This window comes from Scyliorhinus canicula, chromosome 13 (genome assembly GCF_902713615.1).
Source record: "Scyliorhinus canicula chromosome 13, sScyCan1.1, whole genome shotgun sequence".
Lineage (NCBI taxonomy): Eukaryota > Metazoa > Chordata > Chondrichthyes > Carcharhiniformes > Scyliorhinidae > Scyliorhinus > Scyliorhinus canicula.
This window is the reverse complement of record NC_052158.1, coordinates 108404182-108425436: the sequence shown is the minus strand read 5'-3', so window position 1 is coordinate 108425436 and position 21255 is coordinate 108404182. Positions and strand designations below refer to the sequence as shown.

General features: G+C 44.8%; 1 protein-coding gene across 3 annotated transcripts in view; it reads right to left on the bottom strand.

Annotated features, from left to right (window-relative positions):
- The window catches only part of LOC119976624 (mitofusin-1-like), a 102746-nt gene extending 82303 nt beyond the window's left edge, over positions 1-20443 (bottom strand). Inside the window, exons 1-4 of one of the 3 annotated variants that reach the window (XM_038817255.1) lie at positions 20400-20443; positions 12689-12810; positions 11307-11442; positions 10215-10377 (exon numbers count right to left, since the gene is read on the bottom strand). In XM_038817255.1, the coding sequence (XP_038673183.1) occupies positions 10215-10377; positions 11307-11442; positions 12689-12803 (414 nt within the window). In that variant the 5' untranslated portion in view covers positions 12804-12810; positions 20400-20443. Of the gene's footprint in view, positions 1-10214; positions 10378-11306; positions 11443-12688; positions 12811-19576; positions 19666-20399 lie in introns of those variants that run through there. The other 2 variants (XM_038817254.1, XM_038817256.1) reach the window with 2 other exon arrangements.
- Between the last annotated feature and the right edge of the window lie 812 nt (positions 20444-21255).

Genomic DNA, 21255 nt, shown 5'->3' with positions numbered 1-21255 from the left:
TCGGTGTATCGTCTTTATTACTTTGAATTTGACCTTGGAATACTTGTGACGTTGCCTATACGGCAGCTGGCGACTCCAGAGCTTAAATAATTACATAGAACAGAGCCTAGCAGTGTTAAGCACACGTCGAACTCGGAGGCGTGTTAATACACTCCAATAAACGCGTTTTACGCCCATAGTAAAACGTGCAACATTTAGTGGCGACATCCGCCGGGACCCTGTTGTAAGTGGAAACACCACAGTGTTCAGGACCCTGAAATTTGAATTAGAACTCCAAATTGCAGAGAAAGAAAGAGATCACAAGTATTCAAGGTGTTCAAAATAATAAGCGAAATTCGGAAGTGTGTTTAGTGCATGCGTACTAACAGGGCTGTAAGGTAAAACTGAAAGCTTTTTGTTGCGACAAACTTTCGGTAGTTTTGTAATCGGAAAATAGCGTAAGCCGTACCCTTTTCTCAAAACACCACCCCAGCAACCCCCTGTTCCAAATTATAAAAAGAGAGTCAGAGGAAATGGCCATGCAGGCAATGGAACGTCTGATGGATCCAGAAAGGTTTGTGGTCGCAGCGACCAGCAGCAGTAGCAGAGTAGGCCAGTGTCCCACGTGGGAGCTGGAACTCCGCAAATATCTGCAGGGAAAGGGATGGCCCCTTTGGAAAGAGTTTTGTGCAAATGAGGAGACAGGTCCCGGAAGTATAGGTCATACTTGGTGGGAGAACCTCTCTCAGATACACAAAAAGAGTTTAAGTAAAGCACGCAAGCCGATGGCGATTGTGTCCTGCTTGGCACAGTTGCGAGGCGCAGAGGAGGTCATCAGGACGCTCCGGGCAGATTTAGAGGAAAGGAACCGAATGAGTAAGGTCGATGTCAGGGACATCGAGAAAGAAAACCTGGAATTAAAAGGGAAGTTGGCAGAGAAGGATAGAGAGGTGGATGATGCCAAGAGGGCTCACCAGTCTTGTCTAGCTCATCTGAACAGTTCCCAGACCCAGTATGAGAAAGCCTATCAGGACGTGCAACGTGCCGTTCTGATAAGACAGGAATCGGAAAAGCAGGTGGAGGCATTGCAGAGGCAATGCTCCGATCTCAAAGCAGCTTTGAGAGCACTCCACGCTGCAACGACCGAACAAAGACAAAGCACAGTTGACCACGCGAAATGCAGAAAACAGATTGCGGAACTGCAATCTCTGCTTTCGGTGCAGAATGGCTTCCAAAGCACCTTTGGAGCTCAGTTAGATGGGGAAAATGCCCCAGATTGGCAGGAATTAAGCGAGACAGCGCAGCGTTATGTTCAGGGAACATGTGCGCCCGCAGCTCAGCAGAAACGACAGGCACCCCAACCCCCCACAGCTCAGATCATAACCGCACCCATGAATCCCGTAACCACACAGAGGAAAGCCGAATCAGAAGGCGCCCCAGACATAACTTACACCACCCCTTTAACAGTAACCCAGCTAAGGGACGCTTGTGAAAAGATCACTCCGTTCCTCCCCACCGCAGACCCCCACCAGTTCTTCGCGAAAGTAAAACAGCAGGCTACCATGTACGGCCTGGATGAGAGAGAGCAGGTTAAGCTCACCGTGTTGAGCTTAGACCAGAGTGTAGTGGCAGCCCTCCCCGACCCACAAAACGTGGCAGGAGGCAGCCTAGAGGAGATGCACACTGCTATTTTAGATGCCATCGGGTACAATAGAGGTGACCCCGTAGAAGGCTTGAATAAGTGCAGGCAGAAGAGATCTGAACACCCCACAGCATTCGCCGGAAGGCTGTGGATTCACTTCAGCGCAGTTTTCGGACAGCTAGATAGAGCGCATTTAACCCGCGAAAACATGGTTAAATGGACGCGCACAATTATCTCACACGCAACAGAAGCAGGACAGAGCGCTTGCAATAATTACGACCCCTCAGAAGAGGCCCATAACGAAAAATGGGTCCTCAAAAGATTGTCCCGCGCTTGGGAGCAATCGCTTCAGGCAAAAGCAAAGGTTAGATCCCCAGAAGAGGCTCAGGCTGCTGCAGATATCCAAGCAGTCAGAGAGCACCAGAAGCCCGCATGGGTAAATGAAGGCAAGAGCAGCCCTCAACAGAAAGGACAGGAATGCTATAACTGTGGACAGTTAGGGCATTGGGCAAAAGAGTGTAATGCACCCCAGCGATCTCAGAGAGGCCAGCAGACAGGCACTCTGAACCGCAACAAAGCAAAACCAATCCACAATGTAGCAGTACAGTCAGGACCCACCAATGTGGACGAGACGAACTGACGGTGTTCGGGCTCCCCCACTTGGGTCTGTGACACACTATGGGACTCATCAGGGAGGCCCGTAGTCACGGCAAAAGTCAAAGGGAAGCCCATAGAGTTATTGTGGGACACAGGAGGATCCCGCACCACCATTAACTCCACAACCACGGCACACGCAGACACGTGGCCGACCACCTCCACCATCACACTTAGCGGGTTCACCGGACACTCGCAGCAGGGACATATCACAGCACCCGTAGCGATCCAGCTAGGGAACATTAGCACAAGGCACCCCGTAGTTTTAGTAAATCTTCCCCGGACAGCAGAGCACATCCTGGGGATAGATTTTATGAACGCTCACAGCTTGTCGTTCGACCCAGTGAACCAGTGTGTCTGGCGAATGGCGAGATCAGACAGAGCCCCAGCCACCCTCACAGTAGGAGACTACGCTAATCGGATTAGCGCAGTGGGAGAGTACTCATTCGACCTGACTACACTCCACACCGACCGACAAATTAAGGCCCTACTAAACAAACACAGGACAGCATTTGCAAGTCACCGTCATGACTGTGGCAGAATGACTGGACAAGTTCATGTTACCGGACAGGACCCCCGACCGCAAAAGCAGTATAGATTTCCCCTCGAGGCAGAGGTGGAAATAGAAAAGGTTATAGGCAGCTTGTTGGACCAAGGTGTACTGAGAACGGTAGCCTCCACCAACAATGCCCCTATTTGGCCAGTGAGGAAGCCCGATGGATCATGGCGTCTGACCATCGATTATCGGGAACTCAACAAAGTAACCCCCGCAGTAGCCCCAACGGTAGCTACTAGTCCCGAGACCATGCTCAAGCAGGGTCTCAACGCCAAGTACTTCACGGTATTGGACATCAGTAATGGATTCTGGTCAATACCATTGGCAAAAGCGTGCCAATACAAATTCGCATTCACTTTCAAAACTCAGCAGTACACGTGGACATGCCTCCCACAAGGATTCCACAATTCCCCCTCCATTTTCCACCGACAGCTGGCAAGTGGATTAGAGAAATTTTCCCGACCCGATTGTCTGGTACAGTATGTAGACGACCTACTACTGCAGACGGACACAAAGGCAGAGCACATTTCGCTTCTGGCCGAACTCCTGGAACTCTTAACTGAAATTGGCTGTAAAGTTAACCCGAAAAAGGCCCAAATATTGGAAAGTAAAGTGATGTATTTGGGATCAGTCATCACGCACGGCAAACGCGAGATCGAATTCAAAAGAATTGATTCGATTGTCAAATTGCCCCTTCCCCAAAATGTATCAGCCCTCCGGTCGTTTTTAGGACTGGTTGGCTATTGTCGGAACCACATCGACGGATTCGCGACAAAAGCCGCCCCACTTTCAGACCTCCTTAAGAAAGGAGCCCCCTGGGAATGGCTTCCGCAGCATACAGGCGCTGTGGAAGAGTTGAAACGAGCCCTTAGTGCAGCACCCGCGCTGCTAGTCCCCGACCAACTTTCACCGTACGCAATAGAGGTAGCTAGCACAGATCTAACCCTCTCGGCCGTGTTGCTTCAGGAACGGCACGAGCAGCTAAGACCAGTGGCTTATGCCTCCCGACTGTTAGACCCGGTAGAACAAGGATTTTCAGCCTGTGAGAGGCACCTCCTTGCTGTCTTCTGGGCAGTACAGTATTTCTCCTACATTACCGGACTCAACCCCATCACCATTCTAACCGAACACACACCCACACAACTACTACTAGACGGTCGACTGAAGGACGGTTCAGTTAGCCAGATTAGGGCAGCTAGATGGACCCTACTTTTACAAGGACGGGACATTACAGTGAAACGGACACGCACCCACACATACTTAGCCGACAACCTCCAATACCCCGGACAGCCCCATGACTGTGAAATTGTAGCTCCCCTGCATAACACAGGACCCTTTTTAGCAAAAACACCCCCCAGGAAGATAGGGAACCCGAAACAAAGCCCCCAGCCCACAGACACGTGTGGACCCTTGAGGATTTATGTAGACGGTTCCTCCACAGTTTTAAATGGTGAGCGTATTACAGGATGCGGCATCTATGTAGAGGACGCGCAGGGGCGCGCTCTCGAAGAAATCGCTCTTAAGTTACCAGGTCACTTAGGCGCGCAGGCAGCAGAGCTAGCAGCCATAGCGTACATAGTGGACCACCCCGATTCTTTCCCCAGCCCAGCAGACATATATTCAGACAGCTTATATGTCTGTAACAGTTTGACCGATTTTCTGCCCCTGTGGAGGACACGAGGTTTTGTCTCCGCAGACGGAAAACCCCTTCCATCAGCCCCTCTACTCCAGCATATTTTAGCAAAAGCGAAGGACAGGACCTTCGGCATAATAAAAGTAAGAAGTCACCATAGGTCATCACCCCCTGGGAATGTAAAAGCCGACGCGTTGGCTAAGGCAGGTTCCAGGAGAGGACACTTATGGACCCCCCCAGCTAGCGCACCAGCTAGCGCCCCTGTGAGCGCAGTCCAAGTCTCACAGACTGATATTAAAGATCTCGTGGCAGCACAAAAACAGGACGGAGACCTCAGGGAGGTTTTCAAGGGAAACTTTGTGCCTGCTTACGAGCACTTTAAACACGCACTGACCACACATGAGGGTGTGATCATTAAGGACCGACTTTATGTGGTCCCACAGCAGGACAGGAATCAGATGATTGCCTTGTTCCATGACGGACACGGGCATCAGGGAATTGATGCAACAACGAGGCACCTCAGGCAACTCTGTTGGTGGCCTGATCTCAGGAATGATGTAACGCACTACATAGAGAATTGCCTGATTTGTGCTCAGAATAACCCGGACAGGTATTCTAAGAAAGCACAACTTCGGCATACTCGCCCAGTTAACGGCCCTTGGACAAACCTCCAGATCGACTTTATAGGTCCATTGCCCCCTTGTAGGAATGGCTATAAATACGTTCTGGTGGTGATAGATACCTTTACCAAGTGGGTAGAGGCATTTCCCTCACGAACAAATACAGCAAAGACAGCTGCAAAGATCCTGACCCACCACATCTTCACGAGATGGGGTTTACCCCGAAGTATCGATTCGGACCAGGGATCTCACTTTACAGGACGGGTCATGAGGAACGTCCTGACAATATTCGGAATCAAACAGAACTTCCACATTGCGTATCATCCACAGTCCAGCGGGATTGTGGAGCGCATGAATCGGACCCTAAAAACTACCCTTAGGAAAATGGTTCAAGAGAACAATTCCACATGGGATTCAGTGCTCCCCTTTGCACTTATGTTCATAAGGAACACTGTCTCCACATCGACAGGATACACACCACACACACTCATGACCGGACGCCCTATGAAAGGTACAGAATTCCTTTTAGGACTGGACATGACAAGCCCCGAAGTGACGGCCCTCACACATGAAAAGGCAGTTAAAGATCTAGTTGAGACTGTGAGGTCTGCACAGCTCGCAGCCGCAGTCCAGCTAGGGAAACGCCGACAGCAACGGACTGCCTGTTTCAATAAGACCGTCCACACCACAGAATTCCAGGTTGGGCAACAGGTAATGTTATCTGTTTATAACCCCAGCAGTTTTTTGGCTCCAAAATATTCCGGTCCCTACTCAATTTCGGACAAAATTAGCCCCTCCGTGTACAGAATAAAGTATCCTAATGGAAAGACCGCGTGGTTCCATATAAACCAGTTAAAGGCATATGGAACACAGGCCAACCATGCTCACCATGTCCTGCTGGATGCAGCAGAACACTTCACCCCGCCCACCAGAGACACTTTTCCACCATCCCCCTCACAGACCAGTTCATCCACGGACTCGCCCACGACTCCGCCCACAGACCACTACAGACCACGCCCCGACACGCCCACAAGCTGCCACAGCAGAGACAGTAGGACAGACACTGACTCTGAAGACAGCGACACCACACAGCCATACAGCCCACACTGCACCACCTACGACCCCGACTCCAGTGACCCCATGGAAGTCACTTACCTTAAAAACCCAGAACCACCACCCGACCCCGACTACCCCGACAACACACTCGACGCCACACAATGGCACAGGGACAATTCCTACAGACTTGTCCGCAATGATGAAAGTGACCCCCGGTCACACAACTCCAAAATAGCATGCCTGATCCACACAAGGGTGTGGGATCCGGGAGAGCAGGACGACACGGTGTCTGACTCCCGACACGGCAACCCCTTTGTGACCCTGTTCACAGAGGCAGAATCAAAGTGAGGTGTCCAGATGATGTAAGATAGGAATCGTTTGAGGAAAACGATGTCCTTTCTGATGGAACCTGCACGTATGTTTGTCTTCGTTTTATGTTTGTTTGTCTCAGGATTGTACAATGTTTCAGTTGGAGGATGGACATCTTCTTTTCAGCTGAAAAGATTGTGACCACCTCACATACACGTTAGCTTGTCCGCAGATACTTCTGAGAACTTCGGTTTGATTGGAGATCTTTTCCAAAGTTGTAAGGCCACACGCCAAATAGTTTATCTGCAGATATCTCTGAGAACTTCAGTGATGTCCTCAGTTGGAGCATCTTGGCTCCCTTGGTTTTTAGGTGCCCCTCTATTCGGCAAAATAGAGGCTGCAAGTCATGGTAGACACATTCGTACCCGTTTTTTCCAGGTTACTCAGGCAGTGGACAAACGGCACTGAGGACCCGCCCTGTCTGAGAACCAACCCTTGGTCAGCCAAGCTCGGGTATGGCACAGCACGCCCTACCCGGGGATCCCATCCAACTCGTACCCGTAGCGGCCCATACGCAACTCATTCGGACGTTTCTTTCCAAAATTTGTTTTCACTTTAGGTTAGGTAGCCCTTCGGCCGCCATCCCACATGCTATTTACATCCGGAAACATTCGGATGGTAAATCAGCAAAGCCTGCGAGACGGCTCGCAGAAGGAAGGATTGTTAGGTGTATGCTGGTCTTTAAATTCGCTTTTTGAAAAAAAAAATGAGGGGAGTCACAGGGTGTGACTTAGCCAGTCATTTTAAAGGGTCAATTGGGTTTTGAAAGACAGATGCACTAACAAGTAAAGATCTTAAACTGTGTATTGACAGATACTGTGCTTGATCCCAAAGGTTTCAAAGGACGAGACAGAGGTCGAAGCCAGGATTGTCAATACCGGAGGAAGAAGGAAGAGAAAGAAGAAGAACAGCAAAATGATGGAAGCCCACTTATTACTATTTAATGTCATATGTATATGTGTGGAAACAAGACACGTTTCCCCCACAACCCCCACCGTAAATGTTAGTACAACAAACCCCCAGTGCTCAGCTCTGATCAGCGAGGTTCAGACCTGGTGTACTAAATTCATGACGTGGTACTCCATGTCCTACATAATCGAATCACTGTTGGTGATTGCGATCCTCACCATCCTAGTGCAGACCCTCAGGTTGAGGAAATGGAAGAGGAGAGCCTCTCGTTCCAGCACCTCACCCATCTATAGAGTGCAATCCCCCATCTTCGGATTCCACCAAACCCCTCAACCCCTCACTGATTACAACACTCTGTAAATAAAATTCAGCCATGTATTATATTGTTCCATACTCGACTGCCGAGTTGGGAAGTGTTATGTTGTGGTGTGAATGGTTAAGATTTTAGAGTGATTAAATGTTTAAGTTAAGGTTAAGGTTAATAGTGATAGGTAGAGGTTCCCAATTGTAGTAATGCATGTCCCTTTGACATAGGGCCAAGTAGAAATGTTAGTTAAAATTTTTTTTTCTCTTCTTCCCATAGTTTAGAACAGAGTAGAACAGGAACTGGCAAGAGGTCAGAACACAAGGAGGCAAAGCACATAGGTGATCCTTCACAATAGTATGATTGTGAGGATCACAAGGAGGGAATGTAGCCATGCTGGCCACGCAAAATGGACACTGAGCCAAACTAAAATGGAAGGCTGCTGAGAAACAGACAGTTCAGCCAGAACAGCAGTCTGCAAAGAGCAGTTTGCATTCTGCAGCAGCAGAAACCAGTTTGGGCTCAGGTAAAGAGACCTTAGTTAGGTGCAAATGGCAAAACGCTTTGCATGCTAATGAGGCCATCAGACTTGAACACCCACACAATAGATACATTTGGTTCTGAATGGACACATTCCAATCAAGACCCAGACATCGAGGCACCAGAAACCTCCGAACAAAAGGACATAAGAAACGCCCCCTCCATCACGGAGACCCCCTCGCATTGGGGAATTAATCCAGTATCGATAAGAAATTGATCCAATAGGTAGAGCCCGCCCGAGAAGAGGGAAGGACAACGGAACCCCTATAAAAGATAGGGACCTCGTGTTGTCCGGTCTGTTAAACCTGTGCTCCGGCCTCGACTGACACCTGGTATCCTGACTCCAGCCGTTGAGCACCAGCCGCCGAAACCGTAAGTTCAACGCTCGCTACGCGATCCAAGCCCGCTAGACTCCCAAGTGCCAGAACGCTTGCTGAAGGCTGCAGACAAAACCAGGACGAAGGCCTCGTTCTCTGACCTTGCCTGTTCCTGTTAGATAAGTATTCTGTTTGCTTATGTTTAGTTGTAGCTTAGTCTCTTAGTGTGTGCATGAGTATTTATTATTAACTGTATAATAAATATTGATCGTTTGAACTTGACTAATCGGTGTATCGTCTTTATTACTTTGAATTTGACCTTGGAATACTTGTGACGTTGCCTATACGGCAGCTGGCGACTCCAGAGCTTAAATAATTACATAGAACAGAGCCTAGCAGTGTTAAGCACACGTCGAACTCGGAGGCGTGTTAATACACTCCAATAAACGCGTTTTACGCCCATAGTAAAACGTGCAACAGTACCAGCCTCCCCAAATAAGCACAGGAATGTGGCAACTAGGGGCTTTTCACAGTAACTTTATTTGAAGCCGACTTGACAATAGACAATTTTCATTTCATTTTCATTTCATTTCACAGTCTGAGGATTCTGGGTAAACCATTTCGGACAGAGATGAGGAGATATTTCTACACACAAGAGTGGTAAGCCTGTCAAATTCATTACCACAGGAAGCAGTTGATGCTAAAACATTGAATATATGCAAGATTGCAGGATTAGGCTATTGAATTGGATGATCAGCCATGATCGCGATAAATGGTGGAGAAGGATCGAAGGGCCAAAGGCCTCCTCCTGCTCCTATCTTCTATGTTTCTATGTAACCGGAACGCAACTGGCTGTGGCATTGGAACTGAAGCCAGAGCCGGTAGAAAAGCATAGGACTGAGGTTTGGGAATAGTCAAATACAGTTGACAGATCAGTTGAAGACAGCAACCACATTCCGGGGTGAGTGGGGGGGTTGGCGGAGGCGCAGAAGAAATACTGGGAAGGAAAACTGTGTTGGGGACGATATAGGAACGGAGCTTTTCTACTCACCGCAAATGCTGTAATGTGTGTTAAGGTGCAATTCCATAATTGCCAACAAACCCCGATACTGCACCCAAAAAATCATTTTCCACTTGCAAATGTAGGTGGATATGAATAGTCATTTTGTAGTACAGAATTTAAGTATTGTTGAAAAAAGAGACATGTCAAAGCTTTAATTTAGTCAAAGCTGTGACATGTCTCATTTTTCAGCAGTAGTTTGAACTGCAAAATGAGGAAATAAGATAAAACTATTATGTCAATAGCATATTCACAAGTTCATCTTGAGGGGCTGGTTTAGCACACAGGGCTAAATCGCTGGCTTTTAAAGCAGACCAAGGCAGGCCAGCAGCATGGTTTAATTCCCGTACCAGCCTCCCCGAACAGGTGCCGGAATGTGGCGACTAGGGGCTTTTCACAGTAACTTCATTTGAAGCCTACTTGTGACAATAAGCGATTTTCATTTCATTCATTTCATTTAATCTGAAAACTGCATTATTTGAAAATTTAATTTTTATCAAAGTATGACTTAATTCCAAACAACCGTAACACCCACATTTCCAGTACCATGTATTTCTACAGTAGCAGGTCCTTACTTTCACATTCTTCTTTTCCTCAGAGTCCTCAGTCATCAAATAGGCTTTGTCCCCATCAGTTCCTTCAACACTGAGGAAGCAGTTGGTTGTGTGTCCAATGCCACTGGGCAATACCTTGTCCCATAGCATAGCATTGATTACAGTGCTCTTTCCATTACTTGTTCTGTGACAAATTCAAAGTGGGAAACTTCAAAAAAATGGTTTCTTTCAAAATCAGTAACCCAGGAAACTCCTAACTATCTGACAACTTATTTATTTCAGGGTAAGTGTATCAGAATAGTGTTAGACAAGAATATGAAGTGACTGGGGAATTCAAAACTATTTTCAGAAAGTACGGTCAATTGCTCCAAATTAAAAGTAATTAAAGTTACTGCTACAAATTCTGATACAAATATAATATCCTGCCTAGCATCCAGGGTTCAAGATCATTAAAGCAATAATTTTGGCTTTCTATTTCCCATTTGGATTTTTTTTAGACGCTTAGTGAGAAAATTACTGAAAACATTTTTTCTTTCAGTTTTTCAAGGGAGGCTCATGTACCAAGACCAATTACTACTTCACTATCATTCTTCTGTCTGGAAAATTCTTCTCACAACTCTTACATTCCTGGACAAGATAGAAGAAACATGTTTGCTTATTGATAGGTGGTAGTTGCTATTTCTAATCTTCACCCTCAAATCTTTTGCAATGTCATAACTTTTCTTCTGTTTCTCATGAGCTTCAAACATTGTGTTTTACATGCTCTTCCCCAATTTGTAGTTTTGAAATCAAGATTATTACGGTATCTCCATTCTGATATATTCTTCTCCTTTGCCAAAAACTATGAAACTCAATACTTTTTCTTCCTCTTACAGACGTAAAAGCTTGTAAAAACCAGGACAGAAGCTAATCGTTAATTCTGGATTTATCTACTTTGAGAACCTACTTTTCTGAATTTTGGTATCATCATACACTTTTGACAAGGCGTCTCAATTATAAAGAACAATTTGTTGCTCCTGGGAGATGCATATTTTCTCAAACAGAAAATATGTCCCTCCCCTTTATACCTAGCAATGAATCTGTTAATTATCCATGATATATCTTGCATCTCACCTCCCAAAAAAAGCGACTTTCATGTGTCTTCGTGCCAAGACCTCACCAATTCCGGCCACTTTAGTTGCAAACATTTCTATTTCTGCCAACTGCTGCTGGGTTGCTATTTTCTCCAATCCTTCATTTTGATGGGATCCTAAATCACCATGGGAAATATTTAACAAAAAGAACTTGAATTTATAAATCATCATGTAGTAAAATGCCCCAAGGTGATGCACAAGTGTGCTATTCAACAAAAATTGACATCAAACCAACGACGATATTAGGACAGGTGACCAGCAGCACGGTATCACAGTGGTTAGCACTGCTGCTTAACAGTGCCAGGGACCTGGGTTCAATTCCCAGCTTGGGTCACTGTCTGTGTGCAATCTATACGTTCTCCCAGTGTCTGTGTGGGTTTCCTCCGGGTGCTCCGGTTTTCTCCCATAAATCCCATGCTTGTTAGGTGAATTGGATATTCGGAATTCTCCCTCAGTGTACCCGAACAGGCGCCGTTGTGGCGACCAGGAAATTTTCACAGTACTTCACTGCAGTGTTAATGTAAGTCTACTTGTGACACTAATAAAGAGTATTAGATTATTAAGAGCATGATCAAAGAGGTATGTTTTAAAAATTATCTCAAGAGAAGAAAGAGAGGGGAAGCGGTTGAGAGAGAGAGAGAGACATCAGAAAATAGGACCACCAATGGTAGAGTGAGGGGTGTCAGTGATAAAGAGACCAGAATTGGAGGAATAGAGCGCTTTGAGGATTGTAGGGCTGGAGGATACTACAAAGATAGGAGGAGTGATGTCACATAAGATTTGGATACAAGATGAGAATTTTAAATTCTAAGTGCTGACAGGGCAGGAACCAATGTAGATCAGTGAGCACAGAAGTGCAAACAAGACAGGATATGGATAGCGAACTTCTGGATTTTATACAATGTGGAAGACTGGTCAAAAGTTAATTGGAGTAGTTGAGTCTGGTGGCAACAAAATCATAGGTGAGCAGATGCAGAGTAGATGGGCTGAGGTAGAGATGAATAATATTATAGAGAACAGATAGGCTGCTTTGCTGATTGGTACAAAACCTTAACTTGGCCAAATAGGATGCCAAAGTTCAGAACGCTTTAGTTTAGCATGAAACAATGGCAGGGGCAGGAATGGAATTGGTGACTGCAAGTGGGTTTGTGGTGGCAGTCACAAAGATACTGGAAGATATACATGATATAAACAAAACATATTGATTATTCTCTACTGCTGAACAGGCAACTCAAAGTGTTACAAACAAAATAATTGTAGGTTATTGTGCTTAAGATACGAGATCCACCATCTGTTATTTTCTATAATGTATTGACAACTATTGTTTAACATCTACAAAAATGCTGGTAATTGTTACCCTACCTTTAATAAAGTTTGCCCCTTCGTTAATATATTCCAACAGCTGATCAAAGATCGAGTTAATCTTCTTTTTAGCCTGTACAAAGTGCTTCAATGGAGATGAACTGATGTCTGCCATGGTTCAACTGTGTAGGAAACTCAAGAGAATTATTAAAACAATTCTCCAAAATTAATTTTTATCTTCAAGTTTATCCAGGTCCAAATTGACAGCTACGACTGTAAAATTTTCCCTAAGTAACAAATCTTGGTTTGATATTTTTAGACGTGCATTAATCATTGATCTGGTCAGAATTATCAGATTTCTCAATTCACTAAAAACAAAAATTGGTTCATTGAGTTCTGGAAACTCCCAGCATCCTTATTGCTTTACCCTGTTCAGTCCTGTTAGAACTTTAGAGGTATCTATGAGACCCCTCTCACTCTTCTGAACTCCAGTGAATACAATCTTAACTGACTCATATATCTTCTCACACGCCCGTCCTGCCATCCCAGGAATCAGTCTGGTAAACCTTCACTGAACTCCTTCTACAGCAAGAACATCCTTCCTCAGATAAGGAGACCAAAACAGCACGCAATATTCCAGGTGTGGTCTCACTGAGCAATCCTCGAATCTTGTCGCTACGAAGGCCAACATACCATTTGCCTTTTTTACCACTTGCTGCACCTGCATGTTTACCTTTAGAGGACACCCAGGTGTTGTTGCATTTTCCCCTCTCCTAATTTATGGCCATTCAGATAATAGTATGCCTTCCTGTTATATACATAGTAAATTTTTAACAGCAGTGGAGAGAAGGAAAAAAGTGCAGTAACAAAATAGCAATGCAGCTAGAGCTCTGCTTGGGAATAAATAGTAGTCAGAAGTTCTGAAAACATTGATTTGTGACAATCCTAAAAGAAAAGGGCAACACAGCTCTGTATATAGACCAGGGTCAAATGGACAAAATCTCCTTTGTTCACAGGACGGCATTTCTCTTGAGTGGCAATGCCATACATCAATGCTGGAAAGAATATTTTGAACAGCTTAACCATGAATCCACAACGGGAGTTGATACCCCCAACACCATGTGGTAGAATCCAGTGGTGACCCATGGGAGAGCTGCAACAAGTAATCAAACAGATGAAAAACAACAACCCTGCGACCCTGATGGTAAACCAGCTGAGATCTTTAAAGCTTGTGAACTTTTGTTTACATCATGATTCCATTCATTTTTCCTTCCTATCCTGATTCCAGGAATTCAACAACGATCTTCAAGAAGGGGGATAAATCATGCTGTGGAAACTATCCAGGTATTTTCCTCTTGCTCATAGCAAGGAAAATCCTGACACAAAATCTGCCGACTTGCCTATTTCATGTGGCTGAGGAAATCCTCCCTGATTTTAACCTTTAATGTTTAACCTTCCAAGACTATCTTTGTTGCCAGTCGACTCCAAGAAAATAACGAGAGCAACACCAGGAACACTTCACTACATTAATCGACCTGACCAAAGTATCTGACTCAGTAAACTCAGTGTAAGAGGGAAGATGATTGTGGTTGTGGTGCTGTGGTAATGTCACTGAACTAGTAATCCAGAGGCCCAGGCTAATACAAGGTTAATTCAAATCCCATGAGTTCAAATTCCAGCTGCCGGAATTTAAATTCAATTAACAAAGGAATTAAAAGCTAGTGACCATAAACATTTGTTGTAAAAAGCCAACTGGTTCACTAATGTTCTTTAGGAAAGGAAATCTATCATCCTTACCTGGTCTGGTCTATATGTGATTTCAAACCCACAGCAATGTGGTCAACTCTTAAATGCCCTCTGAAATGGCCTAACAAGTCACTCCGTTGTATAAAACCGATATAAGGTCTAAAAAAAGGAATGAAACTGGACCGAAGACCTGGCACCAGAAATGACAATTGCACACCCAGCTCCGCTGACCATGCAAAGTCCCCCAACATCTGGAGCTTGTGCCAAAATTTGGAGAGCTGCCCCACAGGCTAGTCAAGCAACAGCCTAACTCATAGAATACTTTACAGTTAATGTCCCGGACACCACCATCACCAAAGGTGGCGGTGGTACAGTGGTATACAGTCAGGAGGGAGTGGCCCTGGGACTTCTCAACATCGACTTCCTGAGGTCTCATGATATCATGATATGGATAAGAAAACTTCCAGCTGGTTACCACCTACTGCAATCCACCCCACCTATATCCCAACCTCAAATGATGAATCAATAATCCTCCATTTTGAACACCACTTAGAAAAGCACCAAAGGTGACAAGGACAAAGAATGTACTCTGGGTGGGGGACTTCAAAGCTCATCACCAAGAGTGGCTTGGTCGCACCACTATGGACCGAGCTTGCTGAGTCCTCTTGATCCCTTCAAGAAACTGTTCTTGAATGTTGCCCAAACAAAACTCAAATATCAACCCGCACCTGGTCACCTCGTATATGTTGAAGGAGAGATTCTGGACTATGTAGAGCACTTCCCATAACTTCTCTCAAAGTGCTGCCACTGAATAAGAGATCCAACTCCAGTTCAGCCTTCTACTGCAGAGATTTGACGACAAAGACTTACACAAGTCAACATAGTTCTAATCGACAGGACAGTTCTGTCACTATGCTCCTGTCCTGCAGTGAAACTGGACCATGCATCAGCGGGACACAAGAGTGTGAGAGAAATTTGAACAGCAAGGCTTTTGCCACATCTTGCGGCTTCAATGGGAGAACTGTTGAGCAAACACTAGTATCCTTCTTGAAGCCAGCTCCACATGTATTCAAACAACAAGACTCCTACAAAATCAACTTCAATGGACTGGACACAGTGTCCAGATGACTGAAAACTGTCTCCCCGCAAGTTACTGTTGTCTTATCTCTCAAAAGACCCAGGGGAGGACAAAGAAGATGCTTCAAAGAAACTCTGAAGTTCTCCTTGAAGAATAGCGCCATTGACCTTTAAGACTGGGAACAGCTTGCTACTAATTGTTCAGAATGGCAAAAAATGTATCCATCAAGCTGCATCACGCTTTGAGTACCACCATCTGAATGATAAGGCTGGGCAGTAGCAGAGAAGTAAAGAAATGGAAGGAAATCCTGCTCCATCTGCCCAAAGACGCGAGTCGAGAGGAAGCTGCCTTTGGCCCATCATGTCCATATGACTCTCTGCAAGAGCAAATGAACTAGTCCCACTACCCACCCTTACCCCATACACTTGCAAACATCTCTCTTCGGGTGTCTATCCAATTCCCTTTTGAAAACCAAAATTGAATCTGTTTCCACCATAATCTCAGGCCTCAATCTACCCTCATAACCAAAGTCTCTTATTCCTCGAACCATTCTCCTAAATTATATTCTGTACCCTCTCTAAAGCCTTCAGATCCTTCCCAGAGACCACATTTGGGCACAATACTCCAGTTGAGGCCAAACCAGCGTTTTATACAGGTTACTCGTTCCCTTGGTTTTGTACTTTATGCTCAACTTTCTTCTCAACTTGTCCTGCCAACTTCAATGACTTGTGTGTACATATACCCCCAGTTCTCTTTATTCCTACACTAACTTTAAAATTGATCCTTTATTTTAGATTGTCTCTCCTCATTCTTCCCTTCAAAACATTATCTTCTCTGCGATAAATTGATCTGCTATCCATTCCACCAGCCTATTCGGATTGGATTTGGGCTTGTCACATTTACCGTGGTACAGTGCAAAGTATTGTTCTGCGTACAGATAGTTCCATATATGAAAAAAAAGGATACGATAGATACAAAATGTAAATACATAGACATCTGGCTATGTCCTCTTTATGGCTAGTTCACAACATTTCAAAGTTTTAAGTGATTTGAAAATTTAAAAATTGTGCCCTGCGCATTCAAGTCTAGGTTATTAATATATATTAAGAAAAGGAGTGATCTTAGTAGCTACTTCTGGGGAACCCCACAGAATAACATCCTCCAGTCCAAAAAATACCCATTCACTGGCTCCTGTCACTCAGTAGTTTTCCATGCTGCCCCTGTCCATGGCATCCAACTTTGCTGGCAACCTATTATGTGGCACTTAATCAAACATCTTTTAGAAATCATTGTACACTGCAACATTTGCATCACCCTCATTAAACCTGTTACCAAATCAAAAAACGCAATCAAGTTAGTAAACAATATACTTTAAACAAGTCTGTGCTGACTTTTCTTAACTAATTTACACTTGTCCAAGTGACTTAATATTGTCCCAAATTATCAATTCAAAAGCTTTCTAACCACAAAAGTTAAAATAACTGTCCTGTAGTTGCTGGGATTGTCATTTCAGCCATTTTTGAACTGTTTAATATTTGTAATTCTCCAGTCCTCTGGCTCCACCCTTATATCCAAGGAACATTAGAAGATTACGGCCAGTGCTTCACCTCCCCCGCCCCGCAGTATCCGCATAGCAATCTGAATTGGGTCCTCGTGACTGATCAAATTTAAGTACAACCCAGCTTATCTGGCAGCACAGTGGCAGTGGGCAGCACTGTTGCTTCACAGCTCTAGGGACCCGGTTCGATTCCCGATTTGGGTCACTGTCTGCGCGAAGTCTGCATATTCTCTCCATGTCTGGGTTGTTTCCCTCCTGGTGCTCTGGTTTCCTCCCACAAGTCCCAAAAGACGTGCTTGTTAGATGAATTGGAGATTCTGAATTCTCGCTCAGTGTACCCGAACTTGTGCCGGAGTGTGGCGACTAGGGGATTTTCACAGTAATTTCATTGCAGTGTTAATGTAAGCCTATTTGTGACACTAAAAAAGATTATTATAATGACTCCTCTATCAATGTTTAACCCAGCCAGTCTCAACTACCTCCTCTATCATTGTAACTTGGGCAGCATCGTCTTCCTTTGTTTTGGCAGATTATTCAATAATACCTCAGCTATGGTCCCTGTCTCCATGCACAAATCGCTTAATCGGCCCCATCCCTCCTTTTACTATTTGTATGTTGATAGAAGACTTCGGACTCTATTTTATATTTTACTACCAGTCACTTCTCATACTCTCTCATTGCCTTTCATTTCAGGGAGGGATGTGGAAAATTAACTTTCTATATTCAATCTGGTTCTCACTTGTATTATCAGCCTGACACCTGCCGTACGCATCCTTATCCTGCTTCATCTTCCTTTCTAAATCTTTCATTATTCAGGAAGCGCTTGCTTTATTTGCCCTACCTTTCTCCCTGGTGGAAATGTACCTTGACTGTGCCAAACTGTCACCCCTTCAAAGGCAGTCCCTTGTCTGTTACAGTTATGCCTGCAAATCTTTGATTCTAATTTACTTCTGATATATAAAATAAGAAACTGTTCCCATTGGCAGGAGAGTGAGTAACCCTGTTGAAGCCGAAATGTTAATACACCATGTGTTATGATAATCTCAAGTGCCCTGCTTCAAAGTGTGGTGGAACCAGATTCAGTGGTAACGTTGAAAAGCAAACTTTAAAAGGAACAATTCCCTGGGTTATGGGGAAAGAGCAGGGAAGTGGGGCTAATCAGATGGCTCTTAAAAAAACTTGGGCATGCTTTGAATGGCCTCTTTCTGTGTTGTATCATCTTATGAATGTGGAAGTCAGTTCTTCTTGCACATGCGAGAGTGTAGTATACCTATCTCAATTTTCCATAACCTGAACTACAATATACAGGCATTTTAAACAAAATAGACTTACTTAATTTATCTTGTTTATGTAGCAACATTTTAAATATTCATAATGTGCATACTTGAAGAATGCTACTTTATTCATAAAAGATGGCCCTTTATAGATGATGATACAAGTGTTTCGACTGAATTATAATAAAGTAGAATGAAACCATTAACAATTGAGAATTCAAACCCATATAGACCAACTTCACTTTCCTGCCTTATCCCCATTACCCTCGATTCCTTTACATTAAAAATGTCTATCTCAGCCTTGAACATACATAACGATCCAGCCTCTACAGTAAGGAATTCCACCAATTCACTACTCTCAGAAGAATTTCTTCCTCATCTTGGTCTTAAATGGGCAACTGCTTAACTCTTTGTCTATGCCCTCTGGTTCTCCGACAAGAAGAAATATCCTCTCAGCATCTCTCCTGTCAAGCCCCCTGAGAATCCTATATGTCTCAATAAGGTAACGTCTGATTCTTCAAAACTCCAATGAGTACAAGCCAAATCGACTCAATCTCTCCTCATAAGAAAATCCATCCATACCCAGGATCAACCTAGTGAACCTTCTCTGAACAGCCTCCAATGCCAGTATATATTTCCTTACAGATGCCAGTTTAAAGAAAGCAACATCTGTCCCATCAACCAAAATTTTACAGCATCCAAAAGAAGCCCAGCTAGTTTACTGAGAACGCATTCAACAAGAAGTCTCAAGTTTTTATTTTCACTTTCACTGACTTTCAGTGACGTGCCATTGAACTTGTGAGAGAATATTAACCCCGATGGCTGAGTGAGTGAATGTTGTGGAGACCCAGGAGCAGTTAGGGGATGGCTGACATTCTGGGCAGTTTGTTGGCAGTATCTCGCTGTTGTGTCCACTGACACTGTCAACTCACAACACATCACTAGTTTAACATCAGTAACTGCAGAGGATCTAACTCCCGCAACTATTCTACAGCACAGAAATCACTCCTCGCCTTTACTCTCAATAATTTTGCTGTCAGGTTAATAAACCAGGAAGAGTACAACATATGTTCCCTGTCTGATTATTGTATTCTTGATTTTCCCGATACTTCTTCGGTCTCACTAACGGGTTGTGTCATCGAGAAGCCTGATTGAGGCCCGAATTATACAACACTCTTTCGGCCAATCAGTCAATACAGCCGAAAGGCATACAGCACGACCGAGAAACAAATTGGCCCATTGCCATTGTAAAACCCTCATCTCAGCTGCGGCCCTCACTCCCCGCACGGTACCTTCACCTTCACAACCGCTTTGCTCCTGCCGCCTGAACACCGCCCGCGCATGCTCCAGTGGCCTGATCACCGTCTGCGCATGGTACAACTAGCACCCGCGCGCACCCTACGTTGCCAAACGCCCCGAGTTTCAGGGCGCCGCGCGCGCGCACGCAGTGTAATCAACCGCCCCTTGTTCCATGGCGCCGCGCGCTCGCAGTGTCACGAACTGCTCCGAGTTCGACCGTTTGTACTCATGGGCAAACGTCCATCATCGGGTGGAAGATGATCCCAAACTAGAGTCAAGAGGATGAAACACATCCGGAGAGTTTCCTCGATTTTAATTACTTAATAGTTCGATATTTTTTTTATGTTTGTGGAAGAGGCTTCCTGCCCATCGTTAATGCTGTTGGGGCGAAGAGACAGAACCTGGGTCTTCAGGACAAAATACTAAAGTTATTTATTCCTGTGTATCAACCTGGAAAACTAGCAAAGATTAAGAGACGGATTCAGAAATAAAACTTGCATTTCATGTGATGCGGCCGCAGGACATCCCAAAGGGAATTACTGACTCCTGAAGTGAATGCAGGAGGCTGGAAAGAAACCCATTCAATGACACCCAGCACGCCACACCCATCTTCCCAAACTCGGGAGGTAATGGCAAGCAAGCCCCCTGAAATGTTCAGGAGCAGGTTTGAAGCTGAATAACTGCGCAGATTTCTACTTGTGAATGCAGTCAAGTCGGTATCAAGTCCAAAATGCAGAGTTATAAAATTAATAGGCAGACTTTATCATCCGCAGCTAACATATGTAAAGGATGAGAGTATTGAAAACTACATCCTACCTGCTTCCTCCCTTACTGCTACCATTTAATCATCTCATTTTTAGTGCAACTTTAAAATGAGTAATTTTTCAAAGTGATGAATTTATGTCCTGCAGGGATGTCATAATGCCATAGATTCATATGGTATAGTTGCCCTGTTTTCATTGGATGATGGAGCTTATTAGTAATATTAAGTGCAACATACAATTAACACGTTTTGCGCTGCACATTATTTCCATAGGCCAAATATTTGTTGAAAGACTTGTAATCTTTTGTCTCCTCATTGGCTACAGTTGAGATCCATGAGGATTGGAGAATAGCTAATGTGATACCAATAATAAGCTATCACAGCTATCAGGACTACAGCTCTTCACACCCTACACCCTGTAAGGACTCTATCCCTTTCTCTCAACTCCTTCTCCTCCGTCGCATTTCCGATGATGCCACGTTCCAAAATGGTGCTTTGAAAATGTGTTTCTTCCTTGACCGTGATTTCCCACCTACAGTTGTTGACAGAGCCCTCAACAGTGTGCAGTCCATTTCCTGCGCCAGTACCCTTGCTCCCTCCCAGAACAAGGATAGAGTCCCCCTTGATCTCACATTTCATCCCACCAGCCTCCGTATGAAAAGCATAATCCTCGGCCATTTTCGCCAACTCCAGCGTGATGCCACCACCAAACACATCTTCCCTTCACTCCCTCTGTCAGCATTCCGCAGAGACTGTTCCCTCCGAGATAATCTAGTCCACTCTTCCACCATATCCAGTACCTCTCCCATCACCCATGGTACCATTGCATGCAATCGCAGGTGTAACACCTGCCCCTTTACCTCTTCCATGCTTAACATCCCAGGCCCAAAACACTCATTCCAGGTTAAG